Source organism: Cygnus atratus, chromosome 1 (genome assembly GCF_013377495.2).
Source record: "Cygnus atratus isolate AKBS03 ecotype Queensland, Australia chromosome 1, CAtr_DNAZoo_HiC_assembly, whole genome shotgun sequence".
In the NCBI taxonomy this organism is placed as follows: domain Eukaryota; kingdom Metazoa; phylum Chordata; class Aves; order Anseriformes; family Anatidae; genus Cygnus; species Cygnus atratus.
Genome location: NC_066362.1, coordinates 64,262,173 through 64,289,607, shown reverse-complemented (window position 1 = coordinate 64,289,607; position 27,435 = coordinate 64,262,173). Strand labels below are relative to the sequence as shown.

At 45.9% G+C, this 27,435-nt stretch overlaps 1 protein-coding gene across 3 annotated transcripts in view; it reads left to right on the top strand.

The window, feature by feature from the left end:
• The first annotated feature begins 289 nt into the window (after window positions 1–289).
• The window catches only part of WASHC1 (WASH complex subunit 1), a 42,553-nt gene continuing 15,407 nt past the window's right edge, over window positions 290–27,435 (top strand). The window contains exons 1-3 of one of the 3 annotated variants that reach the window (XM_050715071.1): window positions 290–893; window positions 5,527–5,642; window positions 12,335–12,488. In XM_050715071.1, the coding sequence (XP_050571028.1) occupies window positions 5,633–5,642; window positions 12,335–12,488 (164 nt within the window). In that variant the 5' untranslated portion in view covers window positions 290–893; window positions 5,527–5,632. Of the gene's footprint in view, window positions 894–5,526; window positions 5,643–8,368; window positions 8,495–12,334; window positions 12,489–27,435 lie in introns of all 3 variants that reach the window. The other 2 variants (XM_035550903.2, XM_050715075.1) reach the window with 2 other exon arrangements.

Genomic DNA, 27,435 nt, shown 5'->3' with positions numbered 1-27,435 from the left:
TGCTAAGTTTCAACTGTTTGAGTAAGCCTCCAAGAAGTGTTTCTGATCCTGAAGTGGGTGAGCATGCAAATACCTCCGTCACGTGCAGCATATACCCCTTCAAACCGTGGTTGGAATATTTACCGATGCAGGATTGAAATCCGCTTGCCATGAGTATCTGTGCTGCTCGCTTGAATGTACGTGTAAAGGGGAGTATAAAAGAGACACTGGAACAGACTAGGAGAACGTACTTAGGAAAAAAATATCTTTATTTTATACAGTCAAAACTTAAATTGCCCTACGCCAAACACGAGCACTGGAGAACAAGCAAGCAGTTGTATGAGTCAGATTCCCCGTGTTTGCCACGCTTCGCGGCAGGTACGTGGAAGCAGACACGCAGCCAGGCACAGAGGCAGGGCTGCGCGGGAGCCAGCGGGTTCCCCGTGGGGTTCCCTCTCACACCGTGACTGCAGCGCGCGGGCAGGGAGAGGGCTGAGAGCCGAGCCACCGCCCCTCTCCTCCCAGCCGGGCACCGAACCACTGCGCTGTGATGGCAGCCATTAGGGGAGGCGAGCTGCAGGCTCACAGCGCCCAGCGGAGCACTGAGGGGCTCCGCCAGGTCCCCAGCGAGGGCTGGCGGCTGTGCTGGGGGACACGGCGAAGGGCTGAGGCGGGGCAGGGGACGCGACAGCGGGCACCGCCAAGGACCCAGGTGCCCCGAACATGGCGGACGCCCCCTCAGGGTGCCGAGAGCCTCGCGCCCCTCGCCCCACCCGCCCCGCGCGCGTGCGCGCAACCCCGCCTCGGCGTCAGCCCGCGGCGGCGGGGGGACATGTCCGGAGCCGGGCGGAAGTGACGCGCGAGTAGGGGCGGAAGCGGGGCAGTGTCGCCGGGGTGTGGCCGGCTGGCGGCAGGTGAGGGGCGCGCGGAGCGGCGCCGCCGGGCCGCGGGGGGCGGGGCCGGGCCCTCCTCCTCCCTCCCCCTCCCCCTCCCCCTCCCCCTCCCCCTGGCGGCGGTGACCGTTGAGGGCCGCCCGTTGGCGGCGGGGGGCGGTGATGGGGGTGTTTGTGACAGGAGTTGGGCTTGGTCCTTCAGAGCTGAGCTGTGGCGCGGGCTGGGAGCCCTCGGTGGGGCATGGCAGGGGGAAATGGCACGGTGGCAGCCGTGTGAGGGGCTCCTGGGGTCAGCACGCAGCTGCTGGGCTCCTGCCCTCGGGGCCGAGCTGCCCCGGAGGGTCAGAGCTGGGTGCCGTGGCCTGCAGGGAGAAGAGAAAAAGAGAAAAAGTCATCTGAGATGGAGGGTTGGAGGGCTCTGGGATGTGGGTTAAGCAGTTCTTACTCAGAAAGTTGGCTAATGGCTTGTGGCAGGGTTGTGGGGGTTTCTGCCTCATTCCGAGTACCAAATGTTTATGTTATTAGCTAGTTCAACGAATGCCACAGACTATGGAACATGAGGCTTCTAGTCCAACAGGGCATCAAGGCAGTTTGCTGTCTGGAGTACTGCCAAATCTGCTTAACTACGTGTGGCCTTTAAATTGCATGAGGGCAACATTCCCCACTCTCAACACGGTAGCTGTGGTGATGTAATTATTTGTTAAATAAAGCCGTGTTGTCACTGCTTGCAAGTGAACCCAAATGCTGCTGTGATAAATGCGTTTACTGTATTAATTTTTCTATGTTCAAAATAAAGAATGAGTCAGCCAGCAGTAAAAAGACCGCGGGGCTGTTAGATCAGGCTGCGCATACAAAGGAAGGCTGCTGATGGACGTAAGGAACATTGTGAATCCACATCCAGCACTGATGAGCATTGTTGGTATTTATTTTAGTACTGAACAGAAGCCCTGTTGTGATGGGGTTTTCCCCATTTTTTTATGATGTGGTTTAAATGTGGAGTGGTTGGGCAGCACCTGGATTTTCCTGGAGGCTTCTCACCCCGGGGAGAGGAGGCTAATTCTTGACCCTGCTCACTTCCAGCCTCGCTTCCAACAAGGAGTGTGGGATGGTGCCAGCTGTGGTGGTGGCATTTCACGTGATTCAGGCAAATGTCAGCGAGGAGTTGGCCAGAGATGACCTATTTAGTTCAGTTGGGTTGCGCAGTGGGTGTTGCTGGCAGTGTTTTGCAGGCCGTATTGACCTATCCTGGAACAGATGAGGTAGAAGCTAAAACTGTCCCTATTTTGTGCCAGTTCTCTGAAGAAGGGGAACTTCCTTGAGCAGTGAAAAGAAATGGAGTGGATGGTGCTGCTCTTGCCAGGGGCAAGGGCTGGAGGCAAGCTGACTTTGGCATGTCCTTGCAGAGGCTTTCTGCGTTTTGCCTGTGCTGGGAGTCAGAGGTGCTCCAGTCAACTGTCCACTAGGCTTTCTTTTAGGAAGGTTGGTAGGGGGCTGACAAGCTCTCCTGGTATTTAATTAAGTCTGTCTTGTCTGAGCAGCAAAGCTGGGATGTAAAAGCTGCCCAATATACCTCTTTATTCCTGAAACGCTTTGGTTGGGGGAAATCACCATGCCTCCAGAGCCCTCAGGCGGAAAAATGCCTGAAGCATTCCCAGAGCAGCACAGCCTGTTCTGCTCGTGTGTCCTTCTTCTATCACTCTGGATATCTAAATTGAGTTTTTAATCTTCATTCCTTCAGATAAAAAGTGCTGTTCTTTTCTCTCAATTCTGGAGTTCGTTGGCAAGAAAACTGACCGCAGATAATCTCTGGGAATTACTCTGCAGCCTGGCTTCTGGGTTTTGGTAATACCAGGTAACTGTAGTCAATGCATGCTCAGCCTGAGCGGTGAAAGAGAAGGGTAGAAATTGAGGGCTGGGGTGAAACAGTACTGAGATAAGCCTGGAAGCAAAGCAGATTATTATTATTATTATTATTTTTAAGATTAAAGATAGTGTGCAGAGGAAGATTATGTCTGAAATTGTGATATTTCCCGTGGCCATGGTGTATGAGCTTGAAGAAAATCATTTTTATCACTCAAAAAGCGATTTCTGCAACTGATCAGCTCTGCTCGGACCCCTTCACAAGATAACCTTTGTCAGAAAATAGTCCATCCAGCAGTTTGTTTAGCGGGTTATTGATTTTCCAGGTGGTTCTTTTGACCCAGCTTTTTGTCAGCTCTGGTCATCCAGGCCACCTTGTAGGGATATTCCTTCTAGCAAACGAAACCAGGCTTGATTCCTTTCAGTGAGTGACTTCCCCTCCTGCCATCTCGCAGAAATGCAAGTATTCCCTTTGCTTCTGAATGTATAAGCCAGGCTGGAACTGGTGTACTGAGTTTGCTTTGATTTGGCAGTTGCTTTCAGTAAATATCTCAGGATCGGATCTGTGCTAACACAGTGCGTATGGGGTCTGAGTGCTGTAAAACTCCAGAACTTTGGGTACTGAAAGTGAAGGTGGGGAAAAAAATAATAATAATAACATTGCTGGTTAGGGTTTGTGGGAGCAAGATACGTTTGTTAGTGGTTAGGGCTGCAGCGAAGGTCTCTCTGCAGGAGACTGGAGCTGATTTTTTCAACAGAGAATCAGAGGGCAAATTAACAGGAAAGTGCAGTGTTTTTGGAATTAGGTACTTGTTACTGTGGTCTGATAGTAAAATGGAGTAGCTCTTCACTTTTTCTGAACAAAATTTTCTGCAGGAAGCTCTAAAGCAGTGCTTCAGCTAGCCTGCTTGTGGAACACTCCAATATTTTAGAGATCTTACTGCAGGGAAATGGCCCTCAGAGGGACTTTTGGCACAGCCAGCAGTTTAGGAATACAAAAACAAAGTGCTCCCTTTTAGGAAACTGAATGAAGAGATGCATCAGGATGCCTGGGCTGGGACTCTCAGCCTTTGTTTAAATGTCTGCGTTGTAGGTGCAGCTAAGCTAGCTGCTTAGCCTTCTTTTATAAAAGGGAGAGAAAGAGAAGGCAGGCAATTAGAGAGCACAGTCCTTTTGGACAATTTTAGGTAGCTGCCTTAGAATAAGAGCAATTGTTCATTAGAGCACCTGGTTTTCTCCAGTAATGATGAGAGGCAAGGATGACAAGAGCAGAGCAGGTTATCTGATGAGCTGGAGATATCAACGTCTGTCCATCAAAGTGAGGCGTACGAATCTAGCTGAAGGAAGCTGTTTTCAGCCTTAGCTTAGAGGACAGGACTTTCTCAGCGAGATGACGCAGCCGCCAGCTCGGTGCCTCGTGGCAGCGAGGATCACTGCCTCCGCTTCTCAGAGCAGAGCTCTGCACTGGGAGGAGAGGTTGTTGTGAAGGCACTAGTGGCTCAGAGGCCATCTTAGCTTGTGGAGCGTGGAGGATTGAAGTGCCCCTCTGAATTCTTTAAGTCCCTACTGTTCAGGTTCTATTTACAAGATATTCCTGTATGATAGCATTTCTGTCTTCTGGAGAGTTAATATCATTTGATTTTATTTTATCCAACTTTAAATGTCAAGTATTTTGCCATTTGCCCAGAAGTTGCCATACGCTATTATAAAGCTGGACTCTGAAATCTCAAATCTTGACTCATTCTCATTATGCTAAGTGGAATAGGGCAGAGTAGCACGTAGGAAAACAGGAAATTCAAGGGTCTCTGAGTAGTTTTTAGGGGGGGAGGGTGTCTGCATTTGAGAATGATCACCAGGCCTGCTAATGGATTGGCTCAGGCCTGTGGTTGTCCCATCGAAGAGATGATGGTGGGAAACCAAATCCTCCAGTCTGTGTGTTTAGTTACTCATCAGTAATGTCTTTACCTTAACGTCACATTGCTCCAAGATTTCATCTGTCTTTTGTAGCTGCAATAGCTACTGTTTCTTTCAAATCAAAGTTTCTGAGCCAAAGGTATTAACGGGCTTTGGCTTTTCGAGAAAGGAAGCCTTACGTACTGGGCTCACGCTTCCCTGAGTAGGTTTTTGACAGGCTGGTGCTTTTGCTTTGGTAGTTCTGAGTGCTCAGGAAGGATCACGTACAGATAGCCTTGTATTCCAGGAAGAGCGGAGTAGGACAAACACAGAAGCAGCCACTGGTGTTTGTTAGTTTTTGACGCAGCCCGTGGTCCAGGGAGACATTTTCTTGTCAGGCACCCAGTTCACAGAAACCGTGTCAGCAAGCTACCCTTTTGTTCCAAAGCAGCCTATTTGTTGTGTTCTGCCTCTGGAAAGTGTACAGCTTTGATTTTGGCATGCAAACTTCATACCAGAGGCTCCCTTGCTGCTTGCAGAAGTGAGTATCTTCATAGCATTACCTTTATACCTTTTTCTAGTAAAACGTCGGTAGGCTGAGCAAAGCATATGCTTCACGCTGAATGGATCCTGGGAACCTGTCGTGCAGGTCCCGAGGTGTGTTGGGCTGGAGTAAGCAGTTAGCAGCAGTATTTGGCTAACAAGAAGGCACCTAGGACTGTAGCTGGCATTAAGGCTCAACATGACGTTCTTGTGGTGCCTGCATGTGCAAGGTACCACGTATGTGCCAATGACTCCACACCCCGTGGATGTGGAGACCTGTGTGGCTTTTATCACTGGGCCTGGTGGTAGCGGTGGCTTTGTACCGGTGTGGCAGAAAAAGCTTTTCCTTTTCCCACAGCTGCTGCTAGGATGGATGAGGGGAGATTGCTTCAGTGATGGAACCCACTCCTGCCAGTTCCTAGCAGAACAGTGGCCTGCAAGGCCAGGCTGAAAGTGGGAGGTTGATGATCCTGAGTAAGTATCTCGCCCTCTAAACCTGGAGCACAGGAGCAGATGTGGCTTTTACAGCTAAGTTAGCTTTGTCATGCAGATTTGGCCGTGATGTCTTCAGCTCCTTGCAGTGGGAGGGAGAGTGAGAGCTTCTAAAGCTTCTCAGTTTCTAGCACCACTTGCCAATCTTTGTGGCTGGGGAGCTCTGGCTGCCCACTTGAATTCACTGATGGACAGCGAGCAGGGTGTGCCCTGCTGGAACTGAGAGCTCTCTTGCTCCAGAAATGGCACTGGGGAGTAAAATCCTAACGGGCACCAAGCCCTGCAAAGATGGAGAAACCCCACTCTTCTTAGCTTTGTCTAAAATAGCTACTGGAGGTTCTGAGAGCCAAAACAGTCATGTCTGCAGTGGAGTTTGAGGATGCTACTATGAGAGATGTCTAGTAACATGAGCGCCCTGGTGGAGTACAGCCTGCTACGGGGCCTAATTATGGGCTTATTAATGCTTTCTTTCATCACAGCCTTCCAGCCTTCAGCTGGTGATTAGACCTATTTTTAGGGGCAGAGTTCCTTAATATTCAGCACAGTGCACCTCTCACCAATCAAATCAGTACCATCTGCATCTTTGATTGCTGCTTAATAACACTGTAGAACATGTTTAATTAAAAAGTATAAATAGACTTTTCATCCTTTTAACTTAACAAAGTGCTTCTCTCCTCCTCCCTTCCCTGCTGTTCCAAACCTTTCCCCCCCCAAAAAAAAAAAAAAAGTAATGTTGAATTAACACGGGGACTGTGGTGAAACTCTCACCTCGCTCCTGGAAATACCTCCTGCTCTCCTACCCAGGACCACTTAGTTATCTGCCCTCCGCTGTGCTGGAGGACTAGATTTCAAGTCCTGCAGTTAATGCCACCACGGGGCAGAACGGTCACTTGCTGCTCAGTAGAAGAGGGCTTGCACCTAGGCTCTTGTGCTGCCCTTATCACGAGAGTTGTGTGTCTGCGTCTGTGAGTGCGGTGCACAGATCTCCTTATTCGGTCCATATGCTCAGGAGGAGCATATGCAGTGACATGTTTTGTAGCACTTTAAGATTTTTGTTTTAATACAGTACCGTCGTTTTACAGCAGGTAAAATAACAGGAATGTGCTTTATCTGCAGAGGGGAAGGTGATCCAGTTCTCTTTAATTATTTTTTTTCTTCTTTTCCCCTTGGAGGAGTTCATTATGATACGTTTTTTTTTAGGTTGGCAAGCTTCTGTTACAGCCAAGGTTTAGCTTGAATATACCAGCAGATTTGTTCACGATTTGAAATTCTATGGGAAGCCTGTACAGAAAGTAGAAAATGAGGGTGATGTAGTAGTATAAGTACACTGCAGTACTACAGTCTGCCACAGTGTAAGAGATCAGTAGGAGAAGTTTGTGATGAGACATGCAGCAGACACTGTAGCTGCTGAGAGCTTTGTGAGCACGGAAATCTGCGTGGGGTATTGAGAGCCATGAGCTGATGTGCGCTGGGTTAGAGCAGATGAAGGTAAGAATAACCGAGGTCTGTTGTCAGCCGGGGTGGGATGACATTTGTCCAGGTACACTCGAGTGAAAGCACGATGTGTAAGAAATTAATGTCAGTGAGTAACTGGGGATGACATCTCACCCTGAACAAAGTTGCAGGCATGGCTTTCCTCTGCCAAAGGTGTGAGCGCTGCGATAAGCTCTGCCCAGAGCCTGTCTCTACTCCACCTTCTGGGCATTTAATCTTAGACCAAGTCACAAATAAACTATGGGTTATTCCCAACATGGAACCATCCTGCTGGTGGTGCAGTGGCATGTGGTGAAGGTGTGCCGACTTGTGTTTTACTGCATACTGCTGGTCTCTGTGTCCTTGCAGGCGGTCACTGATCTTTTATTAGCGCCCTACAAAGGAGAGGCATAGGGCTGGAGAGAGCCTCTCGGTTCTTCTCGGAGCTGCTACTGCACGCGGGAATTAAAGGCCGTTAGTTCGTGCCGCCTTTCCAGTGCAGCGATAGAAGCAGCAGCACAGTAATTGCTGAAACAGCTCTTGTATCTTTGAAGAACACACACTGATTTTTTTAGTTTTTTTTCCAGAGTATTTAAGTGCTATCCTTCCCCTGACCCCTCGGAGCACGTTAAAGAAGCAAGTATTGTTGGTGGCTTGCTTTTATTCTCTCTTTATTTTCGCTGCTAAGTATGCATCTGGTAAGTGCTTGTATGTAGCTTTACAGTCTCTGCCTGTGCTGAGGAGAGCCGAATTATTAATACTTGCCTCTGTTTATATTCCCTTGAAAAATTAAGGTTTTAGAAGATTGTGAGGTGTTTTTTTTTGTTTGCAGATAATCATCTCAGAGAATGGTCCTCCACAGAGTATTACTTTCTAAAGAACTTGGAGGAGTTTTCTTTCTTTTACAGACTCTGTTTGCTCTGTAACAAATTATCTTAGGCTTAGCCACAACATACAGAATTTTATTCTTAGGTCCAGAGGGAAGTAATGCAAGAGGTTAGCAAAGCAGGGGGAGTGTTTCTGTGCTTAGAGCAGTGAATTGTATGCTTCCTTCCCTGGCTTCAGAGAGCTGCAAATCTGTGTAGCCATCGGAGTATTAGGTTTGGCTGTGGTGGTTGAACAGTATGACTGGTTGCTGATACCTGGAATGCTCGGCCCTTACCTATACTGGTGTAAGTTTTCTTGGAGAGCTGAGACAGTCTGTGGGGGAATGACGTTGTGTTTCCTTTTGCTAGTGTGAATGCTGGAACCAAGAAGGAGAGACCAGCTTTGAGCACAGAGGACAGCCAGCAGCCCTGACAAGCTTTATCGCAGCTTACTTGAGGTTAAAGGCATGGACAGCTTCAGGCAGAAGTGCAAATGTGAGCAATCCCTGGCTCTTGTCAGAGCTTCCAAATCGGGAGCACGTAAGCAGATGGTGCAGTGAGAAAACAACCCTTTTCTCTTCCTTTGCAACTTAATAAGGCAAATGAGGTTATTATATAACACCAGAACACATTTGTCTTGATCATGAAACTTGACATAGGAAAAATAATTGAATAAGAAGTGGCTAGAGCCCCAAGATACTGCAGCTCTTCTCCAGAGCCTCTTTGATCACACACAAAAAATAAAGAGTGCCTTCTTGCTGTTTGTTGTGCTTTGTGTGACCCACAGGTGGTCGTACCACTAATGATTAAATCTCGTGGGTGATCTGACATCTGCTTTTCTGAATCATGCTCATTTTGGGGTTTTATATGCCCATTTCTGACTATAGCATCAGTGTTTCATGTTGTTCTGCCTTCCTAATTCCAGGATGCGGTGCTTTCTGCTAACACATGCTAGCTCCCTCTTTAAGATTCAGGAGTGATACTGAAACCAGCTTTGGAAGATGCTTCCAGGTGTAAGATACGGTGTGTATGTTAGGGGAAGGCTTGGCATATTTGTTGGGCAGGGTGGGAAGTTGAGCTATTTCTAATCTGCAGCACTTTGTTTTTATGTAACGCCTAATTCTGATAACGGAGTGCGGTGAGGAAATTGGCTGCTTCCTTCTCCGTGCGCTGAAGGCTAAGATAAAGGAAGAGTCAGTCTTGCTGAGTGACACTTGGTCTCTGCTTTCCTTCCTGACTTCGGCTGGTAATACTTTGAATCTTTCCCCTTAAATTCTTTCTTGTTCCTGCAAGTTCTTTCCGTTGGAGGAAGCAATCCCACTTTTATTCTAAGCACACGGTCGGTCCTTTACTCCAAGTGCTTGTAAAACTGGCTTGCCTCCCCAGTTGGTTTGATTGCAAACAGTAATAAATAACATCTGTATCACAGGATTTTGCCCTTCTGGTCATTCAGAAGGCTGTTGCTGGTTTTGCTCTTTCTTGCTTTAAATCTCTTAATTTGTTACCTTGCACAGAAAGAATAGTCTCTTGTCTCTGACAGCAGTTCCCACAGAGTCTGCCACATCTCCCTAGTGTGTGGTTTTTTTTTAGGAAAGGTGAGAATCTGGAGCTCATGTGAGAGGCTGTACTGAGAACCTGTGAAGCTGAAGTTTACTGACAGCCAAACTGTGACAGGAACACCCTGGGTTTTTCCTGCTTTGCCCCACTAGAGCGTGCTTGTTTCTCTGCAAGGGAGCTCTGGGACCTGAAGAACAGTCTGTGGCTTCTGAGTGCCAGGAGAGAAACAGCTTGGTGGGGGCTGGGGGAGTGCTGCTTCTGAGGACGAGCATCTCTCAGTTGGCTGCTGACTGGCACTTGGCTTCAGAGCAGTCACTGAAAGACCAAGGATTGGTGAGAATCTGGGAAATGATACTGGGCCGGGTAACCTCATCAGGCCCCAGAGGTGAAATGCTTGCCCTTGTCATCCTGTACGGCAGGATGCCGTGGTTCTGCTAGTCAAGGAAGTTTAAGAAGTCCCCTTCTCACCCCTGCTTCCTACCCAGCCTGGTGACTGGGCAATTACAGCAGTTTATCCAGCTGCAGTAAGCTGGGTCGTTGAACCGATCTGAGTTTAAAACAGGCATCCCAAAAATCAGCAGTATTGATGCAACGAATGCGTTGTGACCGGTGACAGAACAGATCATAGCCTTGTTTTGCTGCCGAAGCCAAAGTGTCTTGTAACTGCACGCTCGCTGTGTCAGCCTGCCTCTTTGTTCCACTTGGCCAGTCCCAGAACAGATTTGAAAGCAAAAGGATTCAGGCTTGGTTCTGGTCAGCAGATCAAAAAATGCCATCGCAGAATTAGCTGTCCTCCTTCTCAGATTAACTTGTATGCTTTACAAATCAAAATAATAATTTCCCGTCTGCTGAATAGGCGCAGTCGAGAAGTCTAATCAGTGTGCAAACACTGCCGCTAAAGAGTATGGATTCAGAGCCTGGCTGCCAGCGATGCATGAAGGGAAACAGAATGGGTCTAGGCTTCCTGCAGCAGCGCCAGGGCTTTGGATGGCTGGGCTTCATTTTGCAAATGTTATCTGTGGAAAGGCTCCTAGCTTTCCTCATTTTTTTTCCCCTTCGGATGATTCTTTTTTAATGAAAAACAAACAAATGACCCGCACCACATTTACAGGTAGTCTTTCCTCGTCTGCTGCGGTAGGATCAGAAAGGACAAAGTCGGAGGGTGAATGGTGCTGCATAAATGTGCAGTGGTGGCTGCAGGCAAGTCTAACCTGATAGTTGTTCCTTTTGTGAAGCGAGACAGGGAAATTAAAGAATGTGCAAAGACCCCTATAATTTTCACCTGTTAAACTGCTGGGTTATGCTGTAACTGTCTCTTCAGGCTCTTGTTTTGTGAATTCCTCCAGTGTAGCTTGTGTTTCTGTGTTTCCTACCCAGCTCTTCGTGCCCTCCCTGGGGAAGGGGGAAAGCCTTCCTCTGTCATTACCGGCAATGCTGTGATCCCTGCTGTTTGCACACCGCAGCGTGCCCTGAACTAGTGCCTGTGAACCTCCAATGCCACAAGGGGGGACGTGTTGCACCGTGAGATATATCTGCCCGTTTCTCATACCTTACTTTTTGATCTTGCTTTGCTTTGTTTGTATTCAGCTTAATGAATATTTTCCCGTACTGATGTACAGCACCCTGCATGATGAAACCCCATAATGAGCAGCTGTAGACTGTGGGTTTTTTTTTACAGTCTGAGTGAGCAACACATGCAAAGAAGACAAGTTTGAAAGGATTTGTGTCAGTCTGATGGCAAAGCTTCAGTCGGAAGAATGTATGGGCACTCTACCACGTTTGTTAGATCAGGCTGTCCAAACATACGTTTTTGTGAGCTTGCACTTTCTAATATGCTCAGAGAAACACATTTCTTTCCCATACCCTCCTCTGTGTCCCAGGAACTTTTTGTTATTTCTGTGAAAAAGCATGAGGGGCAGGCTCTGGGGTCACAACTGAGGGAGGTATAAGCAAAGCCATGAGGACGGAAGCAAGGATGACACGCAGCCTTTTCCTGACTGCCTCGTGGAGCAGTGCTCTTGGCCCAGCTGCATCAGGGAGCGCACGTACTGCTCTGGTGTGTGTGTGTTGAAGGCAACGGAAAGATTTCAGTGACTGCTTAGGTTTTATATGTGAAAGGATCCTGAAACGAGGGGGCTTCTTTGAAGGTGGTTACAAAAGAACAAGCCGGTCACCAGGAGCAATGAGCTGCTCTTGGGAGCCTCAGAATGGAAGAAGTCTCATTAACCTACTTGGAGCAAGGGCGTGTGTGCACAGGCATGCCCTGTAATTCTTTTAGCTGCTGTTCTTGGAAGGGAGCAGCGGTTGTGTTTCTTGGAGCGGAAGTGTAAAATGAAATACTGCATTTTGCTAATGGGGTTGAATGACCTGAAACATATCCACTGAGAGTGCGAGGATGGGAGGAGCGGACAGGGCTATTTGTGATGAATCCCGTCGCCAGCCTGAACTGACTTTGCTCCAAAGTGTGGCCTTTGTTTTCAGCATAATACTGAGCAGTGATTTGTTAGTTATCACACTAAAAATAAAACGGTGGCTCCCAAGATCCATTCAGGCAAGCAAAAGACTCCCACTTCTACTGTAGCTGCGTTAGATTTCTTTAAAAAAAAATAGAAAAATCCAGTATGTCAACCTTAGTGTGGGCTTTCCTCTTCAGCTCACTAATTCACTTCTAAGCATTTCCTAAAATAGTTCAGGGAGCAGAGGATGAAGTCGCTGAATACAAGCTGTGATACAGTGGGGGTGTGTGTACTGTAATGACCTTCTTGCTCTTTCCTTTAGGCACAATGACTACGGTAGCCCAGAAGCACTTTCTGGAAGGACAGACGTACTCCGTGCCCCTGATCCAGCCGGACTTGCGCAGGGAGGAGGCTGTTCAGCAGGTGGCTGATGCACTTCAGTACCTGCAGAAGGTGTCAGGCGATATTTTCAACAGGTACAGTTCTTTCACAAGGGGGTTTGGGGCTTAGCATTCAGCGGCTGAAAATGGATTCCTATGACAAGGCTGATGCAGTGAAAGGGAATTGCACTGGCAAGCAGCAGAATTTCAGAAAAGGCATAAAGAAGGACCAGATGCACTTCAATAAAAGTTTCTATGATTCAGGTACCTTCAAAATTGAGCATAATCAAATGGCTGCTGTTTAGAAGAAGTTGGTTGTTAGTAGATTTTAATTCAGTTGTAGATTCCCATAAATTACATTGCTGCTTCTGCGGTTATCTTTGATTCCTTCTTGCTCACGTTTTAAATGGGAGACTTTTTGTATTTAGAGGAGCTTGAATATCTGTCTTTTCAAGTCCTAGTACTTGGAGCAGTGGAATAGAAAATGTCTCTGGTCTGATCTCTGGAATTGTAAACTGTTCTCTTTGGGCTTCTTGTGTTTTGTGCTTCTGTTTTTTGTATGTGGGGAGGGCAGAGTACATGAGAGTGCCTGTTCTCAACATGGTCTCATACTCTATCTAAACTGATCTCTTGAAGGATTCAACCCAGGCTTGCCACTTCTTGCATGCAGTTGTCATTAGGATTAGATATATAGGACTACCTATATAGCAGGTCAGAGAGACTCTTGTGTTTTCTTGCAAATGGTAGTTAACGTGGTACCTTTTTCGTCTGAAACCATTTTTGACGTCTCAGTGCCCTGAGACAGCGTGTCATATCATTGGTATAGAAAAGGAGTTCACCATTTATCTTCTCGTAGACTGATAAGCAAAAGTGCTTGCTTTGGTTTCAGTAGGGATCTTGACTGCCTAGCATGATTTATTGTGGCGTGAGCAGGGCCACAATGTTCTTTCTTCTTTTGAGTTTTTTTTTAAGGGCAGATTGAAGTTCTTCTATTTTTGATAGCAATCGTTTGAAAGACAGCCTCAGGGGAAAGAGCAATCATGAAAGCAGAGATCAGGTCATTGAGGTAAATAAAGGCTTTTCATTGGAGTAATCTTTGTTTGTACAAGGGCTAAAGGGCTCCTGGGCAAGGGCCGTCCAGGACTAAGTTCAGCTGGACTAAGCTGAACACAAGGCCTCGTTCTTTTGTGTGCTTCTCAGTATGGGAGCTCCTCATGGTATAAGGATGGGAAAAGTCTTTCCAGAGCTGCCAGAAACATGAAGAAGGCACCTCTCGAACTTGGGACGGACTGGCAGTGCTGTCCCTCTCTGTGGGGCATAGAAAGCTATTGATAAAGCTGGAGTGGTTCTTTCTCCATCCCACCCCCTTTTTTTTGTACTCGCTGCTTTGTAATGCAGTTCTCTGTAATTTCCCCAGGGAGGCAAGCCTGCTGTTTTGTATGCAAGTCACTTCTGAGTCCTGAACAGTGACTGTGATGCTGTTCCCTCGCTCTTCGGTGCACTCATGACTTTTAATTACCAATTTTTTCCAACAACAGAGGAGGCTTCATTGGGCTCTTTGTTTGCTTTGCCTTTCCTCTGAGGTCTTGCCTCTCTGATATAATTAATAACGATTTAGTAATTATGCAGGCGTCTGATTAAAAGTTCCGTGACCTCGGTTGTTCCATGCCAGCCAAGGTGCAGAGCTTTCAAGGTGAGAACTTTGCCACTTAGTGAAGAGTGACCTTTTTTCTTCCCTTTCCTGAGATAAGGCAGCTCTGCCTTCCATTTCCAGGAAGGAGCTGCCTTATCTGGGGAAGCCGACTGTTCCGATCTGCCAAGCGGTTGCTTGCAGTGTTGACAGAGAGGAAACTTGTTCCTGACAGCAGACTCAGCTGACTGTGTCAAACTCATTACCTCAGTACTACAAAGATGCAGGTGTTCTGAGGTTGTTTTGTAGGAGCTATTGGGTCGGTACTGTGCTTTTGAGAGTGGCAAGCCAGTTTGTAATTTGTGGAAGGTGGAGTGAAAGAATCTCCCTTACGCGCTGTGGAAAAAGGAATCTTTCCACAAACAAATATTTTTTCTATGCTAGCTGATGAAGGCTTCTGCTTTGAGTTGTTGCTGACATGACAATTGAGTATGAATTCTTAAAAATGAAAATGTCCATCCATTGTGCAAGGGAGGGGAGCTTTTATTCAATGTATTTGGAAACCAGTTGAGGGCAACTGTGGTACTCTTACGTTTATAGAAATAATATTGCCTGGGCCAGGTAATGGCTGTACAGAAGTAGCAGTGGTGAGAAGCGTCTGTGGATTCAGCCTTCTCAAGGGGACACGAGAAAGACATCTTTGGATTTGGGGGGGTTAGTGAAAGAAGATAAGCAGCTTTTCTTTCCTCCCCACCCCTCTGCCCACAACCCTCATTGGGGGAATCTGGGAAATAACCCACGAGAAGTTTCTGCCAAGCCCTTCTGCCACGTCTTTTGAAATGCTCTCAAACTGACTTGCTGTTAAGCTTAGCGGTGGCAAGTTGTATGGTGAATGGGGCACTTGGCAGAGTTCATTATTTTGTAGAGGCTGAGGGGATGTGCAGATGCAAAAAAAAACCAAACAGGTAAACTGTGGCTGAGACCCAGAGGAGGCCCACTGGAAACAGCCTTGGAGAACAGATCTAGAACCCAGAGCGGTTAAACCTCCTCTGTACCTTGCTAGAGGCACACCTAAGCTGTGGTCTGGAATCACTAAGAGCGAGCTCTGCATCCCTCTGTCGTCTTCCTAACCCCTGGGAGCAGGGACCCATGCAGCAGGGCACCACGTGTGCAGAGCGAAAGCACTGACCTAAGCGGGCTCTTGGTTTCTGGGCAGTACAGGTGGTGACAGAAGACATCGACTGCTAACAGTCTGCTCCTCTTAGGAGCCCTCTTGGTGCTGGTCGCAGTACGTGAGGAGATCAGGAGGCTGTGTGTACTTCCTAGCGCTGCGTTTTGGAGTGATGGAAGCTCCAACCTTGTGTATGTTAACTGAATTCACGTAAGGAAGCTGCGGTGGAAGCTGCAGTAAAGACCAGCAGCTATTGAGATTTTAGTACATGTCATTACTGCTTAAAACACAAATATTCTAACAGAGCCAATCTGGCATATCGATATGAGTTTAACTCTTGGACATCCAAGGAGGGCTTTAGATACAGGTTGCGGTAGGCAGAATGACCAATTTAAACGCTCAGTTAAGCAGTAGTGTCTCATCTATTTGTTTCTTCATTACCAGCATTTTCTGGGTGAGAGCATGTGTCAAAATCGTGTGCTCTGGATTTTTTTTTCCAGAGATGACGTTGCGATAAGTACTTTACAATAGGTGATGGGTTTAGGTTTTCTGAGATGGCCCCTTGGTTAGCTAGGCCTGCCCTTTAGGATTTCTCAGTTTCTGAAGAGTTTTTGTTGCCAGGAGCTGGTGGTAACCTGTAACGTGTTGGCTCGTTATTTGGACTGTATACTTTTGTATAACAGATTTGTGGAAAACTGCCTATCCGAGTTACCTCATTTGGTGTGCTAGCAGCAGCAAGGAGATAAATACTTGGGGTTGAATGTTGTTATCAAGGTCATGGTCTCCTTTGCCTATAACCAAACCATAAGTTGTCCAGTAGATGAAATTTCTCATGGGTCACAGAGCCTTAGCAGATGTTTGGGACAGGAACAGGGCTGAGATGCAAACAGGGAGTACTCTGTGAGATCTGTGCCCTGGACAGAGCTTTGACAATGGTTGCATGTCAGTCTGGCCTGAAATTGAAAATGCAGACAAAACCTCAGTCACGAGGTACGTGTGAGTGTTCCCCCACTTCTTTTAAACTTATTGTTGTGATTAATCCAGGTCATCAACAGTGGAAATTGATGATTGCATGTCTTTGTAAGAATGTAATTGATATAAATGTATTAGTTAAGCAATTGTATAAATTTGCAGAGAAGAATCTCACTATGAACTGTATTGTCCTTTGCAGCACACTGTGGCTCTGGGATGCATCTTAGCTTGGACACTGCATTCAGTTTGTTCCTCTGCTGGCTGTGAGGGTTTGATCTTACAAGTAGGAGACATGCCAAGCAGGCTCCATTGCGATGGGCCTCCATGCAGATCAGTTTCTAGCAGGAGACTGGCTGTAAGGCAAAGAATCAAGTTGGCTCCAGTTACTTTGAGAGTGACAGGACTCTTGTTAAGCAACGTGTCACCTTGTGGTACTTTGACGTTGTCCAAGAGGCCGTTTGGAAGAGCATGCTAGGTCTTGCTTAGTTTCAGATAACTCTCTTGAGGGGGGCTGTAGGAGCAGGCATTCATTGCTAGGAAGATTAAGCAGGAGTGGTGAGGTAAAGGAGTGGGTGGACGGTCTGCAGATACGGAGATACAGAGCGTGGGGGAGACAGAGGGAGGAATTTTGCCTGCAGATGTTGATTATTGTTGTAGAGGTGTGTCCAAGTAATGTGGATTTTTGTAAATGTAGCATACTCTTCATAAGAAACCCTGTGCTTGTTTTAGCTCTTGTGGTCCTCTGGAAGCTGAATCTGAAAACTTGTAAAGGTGGAGCTTGAGAGAGATTCCAAAACTATTGGGAAAATTTTGAGTTGATACACGGGAGTCAGGTCAGCATGCCTGGTGGCAGCTGGCAGTAGTGATCATCTCATACGCTCGAGGAGTGGAGGGATAGAGAATGTTCTGCAGGAGTCCAGATTACAGCTCTTCCCAGATGCTGCTAAAATCCCTGAGTTTAAAATCCTGTGGGATCTGAGACCCAGGCTCGATCCAGATGCCTTGACAACTCCATGGAGTGGCGGAGTGGGGAGCACAGTTACAGCTGTCAACTTGAAACTGGACTAGTAGGAAGGAGGAGACTGACTGGTGTTAAGTCATTCACAGAGTATTCCGTAAAAATGAAACAAACGTGATGGAGAATTAGCAAGATAGGATTTTTGCTCATTTCAGAAAGTGTTGAAAATCTGAGTCTTTTGGACTCTCGGAGATGAAACGCATCTTTTTGAAGAACAGAATGCTGAATTTGACCCTGCATGATGCTTTTTATGGCATTGTCATTGAAATGCAGTGATGGTTACTTAAGCCCCTGCTCTAAGTCTACTAACATCAGCCCTTCCACAACAGTTCCTATCACTAGCAGTCTGTTTATCTTTGAATCCCATTCCCCCAAAGGTGGATGATCAATCTGCTCTGCCTTAAGAGATTGAGAGGCAAGCTTGAACTTGATAAGAGAGCTGTAGCCTTCTTTATGCTAACAAGGCTTTCAGCATAGTTCAAAATGAGTAATTTAAAGGAATGATTGAAGTGCTTCACCCGCAGTATCTTCCTCTAAGCAGACTTAAGCTTGTCGCACTTAATAGCAAGTCTGCAAATAGAGGTACATTTTAATGAATAACTAAGAGACTTAGTATTGGCATTAATGCAAAATGTTTCACAAAGCACGAGATGACTTTGCATTAGCTACAGAAAACATTATTTGGGGAAGGAGGGCTCTTAATGCTTGATTCTCCAACTGAAAATAAAATGATGGAATGTGGTACCCAGGCTGCTGAAGTGGCTATCCAGGAGCACAAAAAGAAACGTGCCTTAACTATATCCTCAGTCACAGGAAAGAAAATGAGCGGGTTAGGTGCAATCATCCTAAACTGCCAATATATCAATTGTCTGTAAGTAGTTGGGTTTGTTGGTTTGTTTGCTTGTTTTTTTAATTAAACTAAAGCAAAATGCAAAAGTTGGAGGAGAAGTGTTCTCCCATTTCTGGAATTTGTATCCAGGCTGCTTAGAATAAGGAGGCAGACAATAATTTCAGCCTTAATAGAGCTCTTGAGAGGATTCTGTCTGTGCTTACACGGCCCTTCATGGTAGTAGGATGTCTAATGGAAACATAAAATAATTTGATCAAAACAGATGGCATGTGCAGTACGAAAGGCAAACAGTAAAGAGAAGCTTAAGTAACTTTGGTATATATGGTTTGTTGTTTTGCTTTTTTTTTTTTTTTAACCCTGACAGGATGGTCTCTTGTTTGTACTGTGTGCCTCGTTGCAGAAAACTCAATTATGAGCAGCAATTTTCAAGTTGTAATGAGCTAATTCGCTCTCTGGTCCTTAAAGACAGGACAAGACAGACTCCCTGAGAAAGCATGTAGGAGATTCAAAAGTAGAAAGAAGTGTAAGACACAGCTAACTAGGGAAGTGTAACAGGCAGGATATGTATGCATTGTGGCTTGCCCATCCTGAGGCCTGAATCTGTTCCCTCCTCTCTTGACAACTTACATTCGTTTTTTCCGACTCTGAGGAGGTCAGATCTTTCCTACTCAGAAGTAGGATTCCTGCTCCTGGAACAATACAGAAGGAGAACAGAGAGGGGCAAGGTTCCTCTTCTAGTAGTTTAAAGCAGAACTTTGATTTGCTGTTGTTTGGTTTATTTTCTTTGTTCAGTCGTGAGCAAGGAGAGATACCACCTGAGCTTCTACAGGGCTAATTAGGACAATGCTAATCATTTGTAAAAGGGATGTTGCTGTCTACAACTATAGGAGATAGATTTCCTGAAAAGAGGTGTTCCAGAAGTTTGTGATAATCTTCACGTGTTAAAATTAAAATAAAAAAAGTACTTCATAGCATGGGAACTTCTTGCTGTGAGAATTCTGTTCATGCAGCAAAACTGCATCTTGAAGAAAATGATTAGTCAGAAAAATATTTAGTCTAATCACATGCAGATCATACTGGCTTTCTGACTTAATTTTATTTCCTTTTATTTTAACAATTTTTTAGGTATCTGTAGGCTAAAACGGATTTGCCACCATCTATAGATTCCTTATGACTCAGCACAATCTTTCTAAATTTTTAAGAGAGGTGATTTTAACATGGGAGATGCCACATGTGATAGCTACCATTGTTTATTGTTTAAAGGCCATCTTACAAAACAGATAAAGCCGATTTCAAAACCATCTATGGAAATAAAACCTGTGGCAGGAAGAGCAAAAGAAGCAAACATTAAACCCATTTGTGAAGGCGAGAAGTAATTATCTTGATAAGCAATGCTTTCTTTCACCAAATATTATTTAAAGCTCAGTCAGTTTAAGGACAGAGCTGTGGCTAAGCTGAGGGATGGATCATTTCATATACCCCAACTGCTGTAAATAGGATTAAACTTTTATGAGCTATCCTGTAACAAAAAGTACAGAGACATAATTCCCCCTGTAGCAGAAGACTTTTCTGTGTAGCAAGAGCACTGAGAGCCTTTTGAGAAGGAAGTGAAAAAGTTTATCGGGTCTGGAAGTGCTGGTGATCCGTCACCCTTACCATGCACCAACAAGACTTGTTCGAGTAAGTAATGCAAGCCTTTACAGTGGGACCGGATTTTCATGTTTGCCTTCAGTTAATTCTGAAGCCAGAGCTGTATGGCCTTGTTGATACCTTTTCTAGGCTTACCTACTCAGAGTTGCTTCGGGGTTTCTACCCAATTGAGACATGCAAATATATTAATTGTATGTGTTGTTCGTAAGTGTGAGGAGGTGCCTTAAAAGTAGAGTTGGGTTGGAGGGAAATTGCAGTTCAGTGTGAGCGATGGGATGGTGTGGCAGGAAAATGAGTTTTAGAGGGGAAGGAGTGGACAAGTTGTGCTACAGTGTGTCTCTGACTGTGTTTTTGCTAAGATCCATGGTGCTGAAACCTCAGTAAGTCAGTGGGATGACAATGGCTGATTAATATTTCGGGTCTAGACTGTATCTGGGCCTTGAGGGCTGCCCAGAAGGCGGAATTGGGACTGACATCCCGGCCATGCCTGTGAGAGGCTAATGCATAGAGAGCTCAGGGCTGAGTAGCATGGGAGTGCTTCGTGTGCTTCCCTGATACCTTCCCACAGTTCTTGTGCGCTGAGAACTTTTTCCAGGACTGAACCCAGCAAAGTTTGCGGCCTTCTGAAACTCTGCTGTTGTGCAGCCAAGTAAGCTTCCTTTCCTTGAAGTTGCTCTGGATGGCTGTGGGTTGGAAGGAACTGGATCCACTTCACAGGAGATGCAATGGCTGAGGTTTGTCCAGCAATAAGTCTATAAACTACTAGGGCAAGAAGTTGCTATTAATTAACAGAGATTCGGAAAAGATCTTATGAACTTCCCCAACCAGAGAGGCATTCCTTCCTCCCCCCTCTAACCCCAGTGGCTGTAACTATTACTCTCCTTTGGAAATAACCAAGGAGAAGCAGATCTTAACGACAAATCAGTGTGTGCCTTACAGCAAACAAATTTTTCCCTTGTTTCTTAGCTGGTGGGTGTGGCAATATTGCCTAATTGGCCCCGTCCCGCTATTCCTGACACAATAGTCATGTTTTGCTTTTCGTATACAAAGCGATAGCTCTGCCTTCTCAACCACCTTCAGATGCTGGACTCTCGCGCTCTCACTCTGTGTTGGAATCATTTTCTCCTCCTATGGATGAGTTTTGTCTACTCAGTCAGCCCTGGAGGAAGAGATGCAAACAAGTCACTTTGTTTTACAGGCATGACTTCCATCAGGGATCCAGCGTGGAGAAAACTGTCTGGAAAATAACACTGAGCGGCTTGAAATGCGTATTACAGAATCCCTCCTCTATAAATGGGAGTGTGTGCACTGGGGAAGGAGTTGGGGGAGGAAACAGGAGTGCCAAAGGTCTGTTCTTCACACTTGGCTGGCGGATTTAACTCGCTTTCCATGGTCCTTCTTTTTGACTAGTTGTGGTGCTGTCACTGGGCTTTATCAGAGTGGGCTAGGTTAGAGGTTGGGTGTAAATGCAACTGACAGTTAAGACAGAACAGCACTTTTGGAGACAGCAGATGCTAATGAAGGATTTCTTGTTTTTCCTCCACGTAAATCCTACAGGTAATCACTTCATTGAGGGAATCAACCATGCTGTGCCGTCAGGGAGAGGAGGGGATGAAGAATTTAGATGTAGTGTGTTAAAGAGAAACCCTGTGTGGGTAATATAGCGTCTTCTGAGCTCAGTGCCATTCTTAATTTATCCAAGAATATGATACTTATTCTGAATTAATACACATTTTAAAATGGAAATACCTGGTTTTATTTTACTTCTAGGAGTTTTAAATCTACCATCAAAGCTGCATAAGATGGTGTGCTGGATGGGCCTAAGAGGCATAACAGGACATTGCTTGTAGAAAAGAAGGTAAAGCTGTTGCAGTTCTGCTCTGTGTTAGTGCAGCAATAATAGCCTCTCTGATTATCAGTGACGTGTATAATATGCCAGTAACTGGGCACCAAACCCAGCTAGAACGTGCTTGTTCTCCCCACTTCAGTTCTCTCTATCACTTTGGCTCAGTGACTGGGTTTCTTTGGTTTTGCCTCAACAGCAGCACTTTTGGAAGTGGCATCTTGGATTTTGTTGGTTCTGAATTGGTCCTAGACCAAATCCAGACTTTTCTTTGTGACTTTGAGAGAGGGAAGGTGAAAAGCTCCCAACCCCTGCTGGGTTGCTGAGCACCAGGCAGGGTTTTCTTTGTTCTTTCTAGCATATGGACAATTTAGGAAAAGAAATAAATAACAAGCCACAGCCAAAATCATGCCCTTCATTATGCTTCATGCTTACGTTGTTATCTGGGATGAGAGGATTAACTGCTGCTAAAGGCGTTGGTCTGTGAGAATATTTACTGTGTTAGGATTTCACAAATAGGCTATCAGAATTTCTGAATTTCTGGTCCTGGCAGTTTTGTGGTGGGGAGGGAGGTTTGAACAGTATACCGTACAAATTTGTTCAGGTATTGCTGTGAAGCCAGTATTTCCGTTCATAATGGCTATTTGCAAGTCAGCACTTAGGGAAATGAATTTAAAAGGACACTGAGGAAAATGAAGTCATGTATCTAGAACTGTTCTCAAGGTGATGTCTGATCGCTGCTGTGTCACGGGCTGTTGCGTTGAAATGACAGAGCAGCTGTCAGTCTGAGCAGAGAGGTATCTGCTCTTTGATTCTGTTTGGATTAAAAAAAACCTCTGCCTGCGGCCCAAAGTTGTTTTTGGAAAAGTAACTAGAAATCTTTTAAGAAGTAAAAGTGCTGAAATCACTCAGGAAGGGTGTCAGATGGATAACGTCAGGAAGGGTTCTCATTTGGTGAAGAAGCACTTACACTCAAATTAGCTTGTTAATGGGCATATCAGAGAAGGTACCTTTTGAGATTCGACTGTGAATGCGATTGATTGTAGGAAAATGAAGTAACACTAAACAGCTCCTATTTCTGAAGTGCAAATACCATGAAATAAAAGCTCCATTGACAGAAAATAAGGAAAGAAATCTTTCCTTTAAGAGAAGGAGGCCCTTTTTTGAAAGAGAGGGGTCAGTTGCAAGAAGAACTTCGAATTGGAAGCATGGGTGAGAAAGGGAAAAGATGCAATTAGCAATGAGGTTTCTTAACTAGCAAAGGGCTAGTAACTGTTTCTGAGGAAGCCCAACAACATAAGAAATGCTTGTTTTCTTTGTAGGAAAATTTGGGAAGAATCTTGGGAATCAGTACTGGTCCTCACAGGATGATACTGAGGATTATTAGTTCGTCACTTGATCATGGTCTTGTGCAAGTACTAGCTCGAAAGCTTTTAAGTATCTGTTATTGAAAGGAAGACTGAAGTGTTCGGCTTGTGGCATGGAGGCAGAATTTTGTGTGATTGCCGTCAGCTACTGGTAAGTGGGGAGAAGCTTCAGGTGCAAGTTTGGAGGTAAAGGTTTTTGTTCCCACATTAAAGCCAATGCAGGGTTTGGTTTTGATCCAGAGGAAGAAATGTTGATGAAGAAAATGGCCAGTCTCTTGCATCAGTTCTTACTGGCTATAGCAAAACTGAAAATTAAGCAGCAACTGAAATATTTGTGTGTTAATTCTTGTGAACTAAAGCAAATATTGTTCAAATTAACGAACGACAAACTGAAATCTGGTCTGCTGGGACTGTACTGTGAATTTCCCCAGATTTCCTTTGTCACTGGGAACAAACGATTCCACTCTTGGAGTCACAAGCCACCGAGACTTTATTAACGCTTAGAAATTGCTTTGAGATCTTTGGCTGAAAAGCTATGAAGTTCTAATGATGCTAGATTAAATGCAAAGGAAAGTAGTGCTTTTCTCAGAGAATGGTGAGGGTTTGAATTTCTATCCTGAGGAATCATTTTCTTCTCTGGAGGTGGCTGTGTTTCCATCAGCATTCTTGTTCTTGGGGACAAGGACTTGTTTTGGTAATGGAGATAAACAGGCTAGGAGCAGAGTATGTGCTGTGTTGATGTAAAAAGCCTCCATCACAATGAACAAGTGGATGCTCAGCTTACCTGCTGTGTTCTGCTGTGGTGCTTTAACGCCGATAGGTAGCTACTACTTCTTCCTCCTATTCCAAGCAGCACTATGGATCAGGGCCTGGAGATTGGGGTCAGTTCATAACCCTTCATCTGTGCCACTTCTTCACAGTCACTCTCTTCCCCTGCTCCCATACGGCTCCGTACCACGGGGTCCATCCCCCAGGAGCAGACTGCCCCAGCACGGGTCCCCCACGGGCGGCAGCTCCCCCCAACCCCCTGCTCCTGCGTGGGCTCCTCTCCACGGGCTGCAGCTCCGGCCCGGGGCCTGCTCCTGCGGGGGCTCTCCATGGGCCGCAGCCTCCTCCAGACCACATCCACCTGCTCCACCGGGGGCTCCTCCACGGGGGGGCTGCAGCGTGGAGATCTGCTCCGTGTGGGACCCATGGGTGCAGGGGGACAGCCTGCTCCACCAGGGGCCTCTCCACAGGCCGCAGGGGAACTTCTGCTCTGTGCCTGGAGCAGCTCCTGCTGCACTCACCTTGGGGGCTGCAGGGTTGCTTTACTATATTTTCTTACTTCTCTCTCCCAGCCTTTTTTGAGAAGAACGTATTTAAGAAAGAGAAAAAAACACTCACAGAAGCCCAGCCAGAGTCGCTCGCTGGCTCAGCTCTGGCCAGCGGTGGGTCCCTTTTGGAGCTGGCTGTAGCTATCTCTGATCTGACATGGGGCAGCTGCTGGGCTCTGCTCACAGAGGCCATCCCTGCAGCCCCTCTGCTTCCAAAACCTTGCCACATAAGCCCAATGCATCAGTCTTACATTAGCGCAGCCTACAAAGTAGAACCAACAGGGATTTTAACTAAGTCAACTCTTAAACTTGCACAGTTGGGTGCTACTTACCTTGATCAAGAAGACTGATTTAAAACTGCGTAGAAGGTACGGGCAAAAGCTGGGAATAAATAGGATCTTCCTGATCTTCTATAAAGCAGCCTGCCCTTGTGTTCTGCACAGTTGACTTGGTGTGGACTTCCTTGCCACTGGGGGGAAGGCTCTGCAAACGTCACCCTTCTACGCCATCATGGTGATGTAGCAAGGCATCTTTGGCTCAAAGTGAGACAGAGGCTTAAAGGGTTGGGAGAGGAAGTGGTCTTGTGAGTGCTCAGCTCCGTTTCCACCTTCAGGTGAAGCTCGGAAGAAACACTGGTTTCGGCTTGTGTATCATACACTTTTCTCTTGCATCCCACTTGGGAGAAGGCACAGATCAGACGTTTAAATCAAGGGTGATGCCTTCTCTGACTACTGCTGATAGGAAATGTGGAGAGTAATCCTGATTAAGAGTAAAAGGCATAACGGAAGTTCTGTGGGTGCCTGAATGAAAACTAGGAAGGAGCTTCTTCTACTCTCAGTGATCCAGAGAAAGCTGAAATCTCTTTAAAGGTGTTAGGTCTCGCCACCCCCAGATACTGTTCACCACAGGGCCACCTGGGCATTTCTCCACTACTTAAGTTTCCTGTCACTCTGTGGTGATACACATTTTCTGCTCTGTGGGGACAGAAAGAAGATCTTTGTCTACTTTAAGAAAGGCGCTTTAGTGAGAGAAAGAAGCAAGAGAAACATAATGTTTGTGTACACAGTTGATTAATTTAAGATTACAAGGTGCCAGAACGCCTTCTCAAGCTATTTGCCCAATATGATGCATAACTTCAAGCTATGTGGAAACAAAATTTGGTGTTCTACTTTTGACAGTGTCATAAAATTCTGTCCAAACAGGAAGCAACTTCCCTGTCAATAGCAATTTAAACAAACAAACAAAACACTTGAGGCTATTACTACGAAAGATTGAGCTTCGGTGAGTAACCGTTCATGAGGAATTTGCAAGGAGGAGCGAAGACTGTATAGGTAACAAACCAGTTTTTGCAATATAAGGCATCTTCTGCCTGGTATCTCAGAACTGTCCATGTCTGCTGTTCTGGGAAACAGCTCCGTAATATTGGTCAGTATTTGCTTCCACAGTGCCCATGGGAGAACTCAACAAGTCACCTTTAAAACTCCATCTGTACCGGCAGAAGAATCTTTCTTTTCCCCAGTACTTCTTTTAGACCATCCTTCCCAAATGTTGTCACTTGAGGGTAGAACCTGTTGTGTTCGTATATCCTAACGGTATCAATGGAGAAGTAGTTTGACCAAAAAGTAGCCTGTGTGGTTAAACTAAAAGATCTAATTAGATGATTTATTTGCAAGCACAGTCTTGCAGGTTAGTATACAATCCTTTGAAAGAAAGGACAGGCTGTTTATTTTCACGTCAGTCTGTGCTGGGAGGCAAGTATAAAAGCTGGAAGGTTAAAGAACTTGTTTGTAACCTTTTTTTTTTTAAAAAAAAAAAAAAAAAAAGCTTTTCTAGGGAGGAGAACAATGCCGCAGAGGAAGAGGGTGCAGTGGTGATAGGTCAAAATACAAATCGTTTCCATTTTTATATAAACCTAATTCACGGTAGTGGGAGCACCTTGTGAAGCAAGGGATTAAAAATCAAAATGAAATTATTTTTGTGGGAGAACATGACCTCTGAAGAGCGGTGCATAGCAGATCACGCCGAGGATAACCTGACAACCTTGATCACCCTCTAATCTGAAAAGCTGTTAGGCATTGCGGGAGTGGGGCAATATGCAATGCTGAAACACCTGCAAATCATGCTTAAGGAGCAATCAAAGTGTGATAAACATTAATTAGTATAATACCCAAGCCCATAATGGAGGAAGGAACATTGATTGCACTGTCTCACTTGGGATTTCTTTCTGTCAGAGATGGTGTGATGACAGGTTCTGATTACACTTACTCAGACATGAAATAAGACTTTAAAAATGCTTAAAGAGGAAGGAGAGAGAAGAGCAGAAAGCAAACAAGTTGATCTTTCTTTGAGTGGTTGAATGTATTTGGGTTTTTGTAAAAAGCATGCGTTTTTCCTTTTTGCCTTTCAGACTTTGGAGGTGAACTGGTATTGTGAACAGGTTTTGAATGCTCCCCTAGCTCGTTGTAAACTGAATGGCTTAGCAGCTTTCCTCTTGCTCTCTCCGTCTCGATTCTGCAACGCCGCTAGCAGCTGGGTAGAGTCATTGTGTGGGAGTGGTGGGAGGGGAACTCGGGCTTCTCACAGCCCATTTGTGACCGCTGGTCACTGCGGTGAGGCTGTTTGTGAAGCACACACTAGTGCCTCATAAAGCGCTATCCTTTGTTAGCCAGCCAGGATGCACTCAGAAATTCTAGCCTAGCTCTCTAGGCCTGTTTCAGTCCAGTGGATAGTGCATCTAAGCCCTGAGTTATGGGCACTGGGGGTGATAACGTTGATGTTTCCCCACCACTTTAGCAGCCTGAGGAGCCATAACAGCCCATGGCCTTGTTTCAGTAAGACTGTTACACAAATTAGAAGTTGGAAATGTTTGAGATTTTATTATTCTCTGCAGCATACAAATGGAATAGAGTAATGACATGTCTCTGAGTCTCAGGAAGGAAGTGGGCTCTGTAGCCTGAGAAGAAAAATGAATGCACAGCACTCTCAGCACCACCTTGTTCTGTTCATTGTGGGACGATGTCTTCCCACCCCCAGCAGTAGTCTCTCCTCGCCTCCCCACTCGTCCTCTCACTTCTGGAAACCTGCTGAACCTCATCCTACAGGTCTGATGGTACCTCATACATCACTGGTGGTATTGTGCTGGTTTTGCAGTGGTGGCATCGAAGGATGAACGGCAGCCAGCACTGATATTCTTCATCATTACCTTGCTTCAGCACCAGGCTGCTTG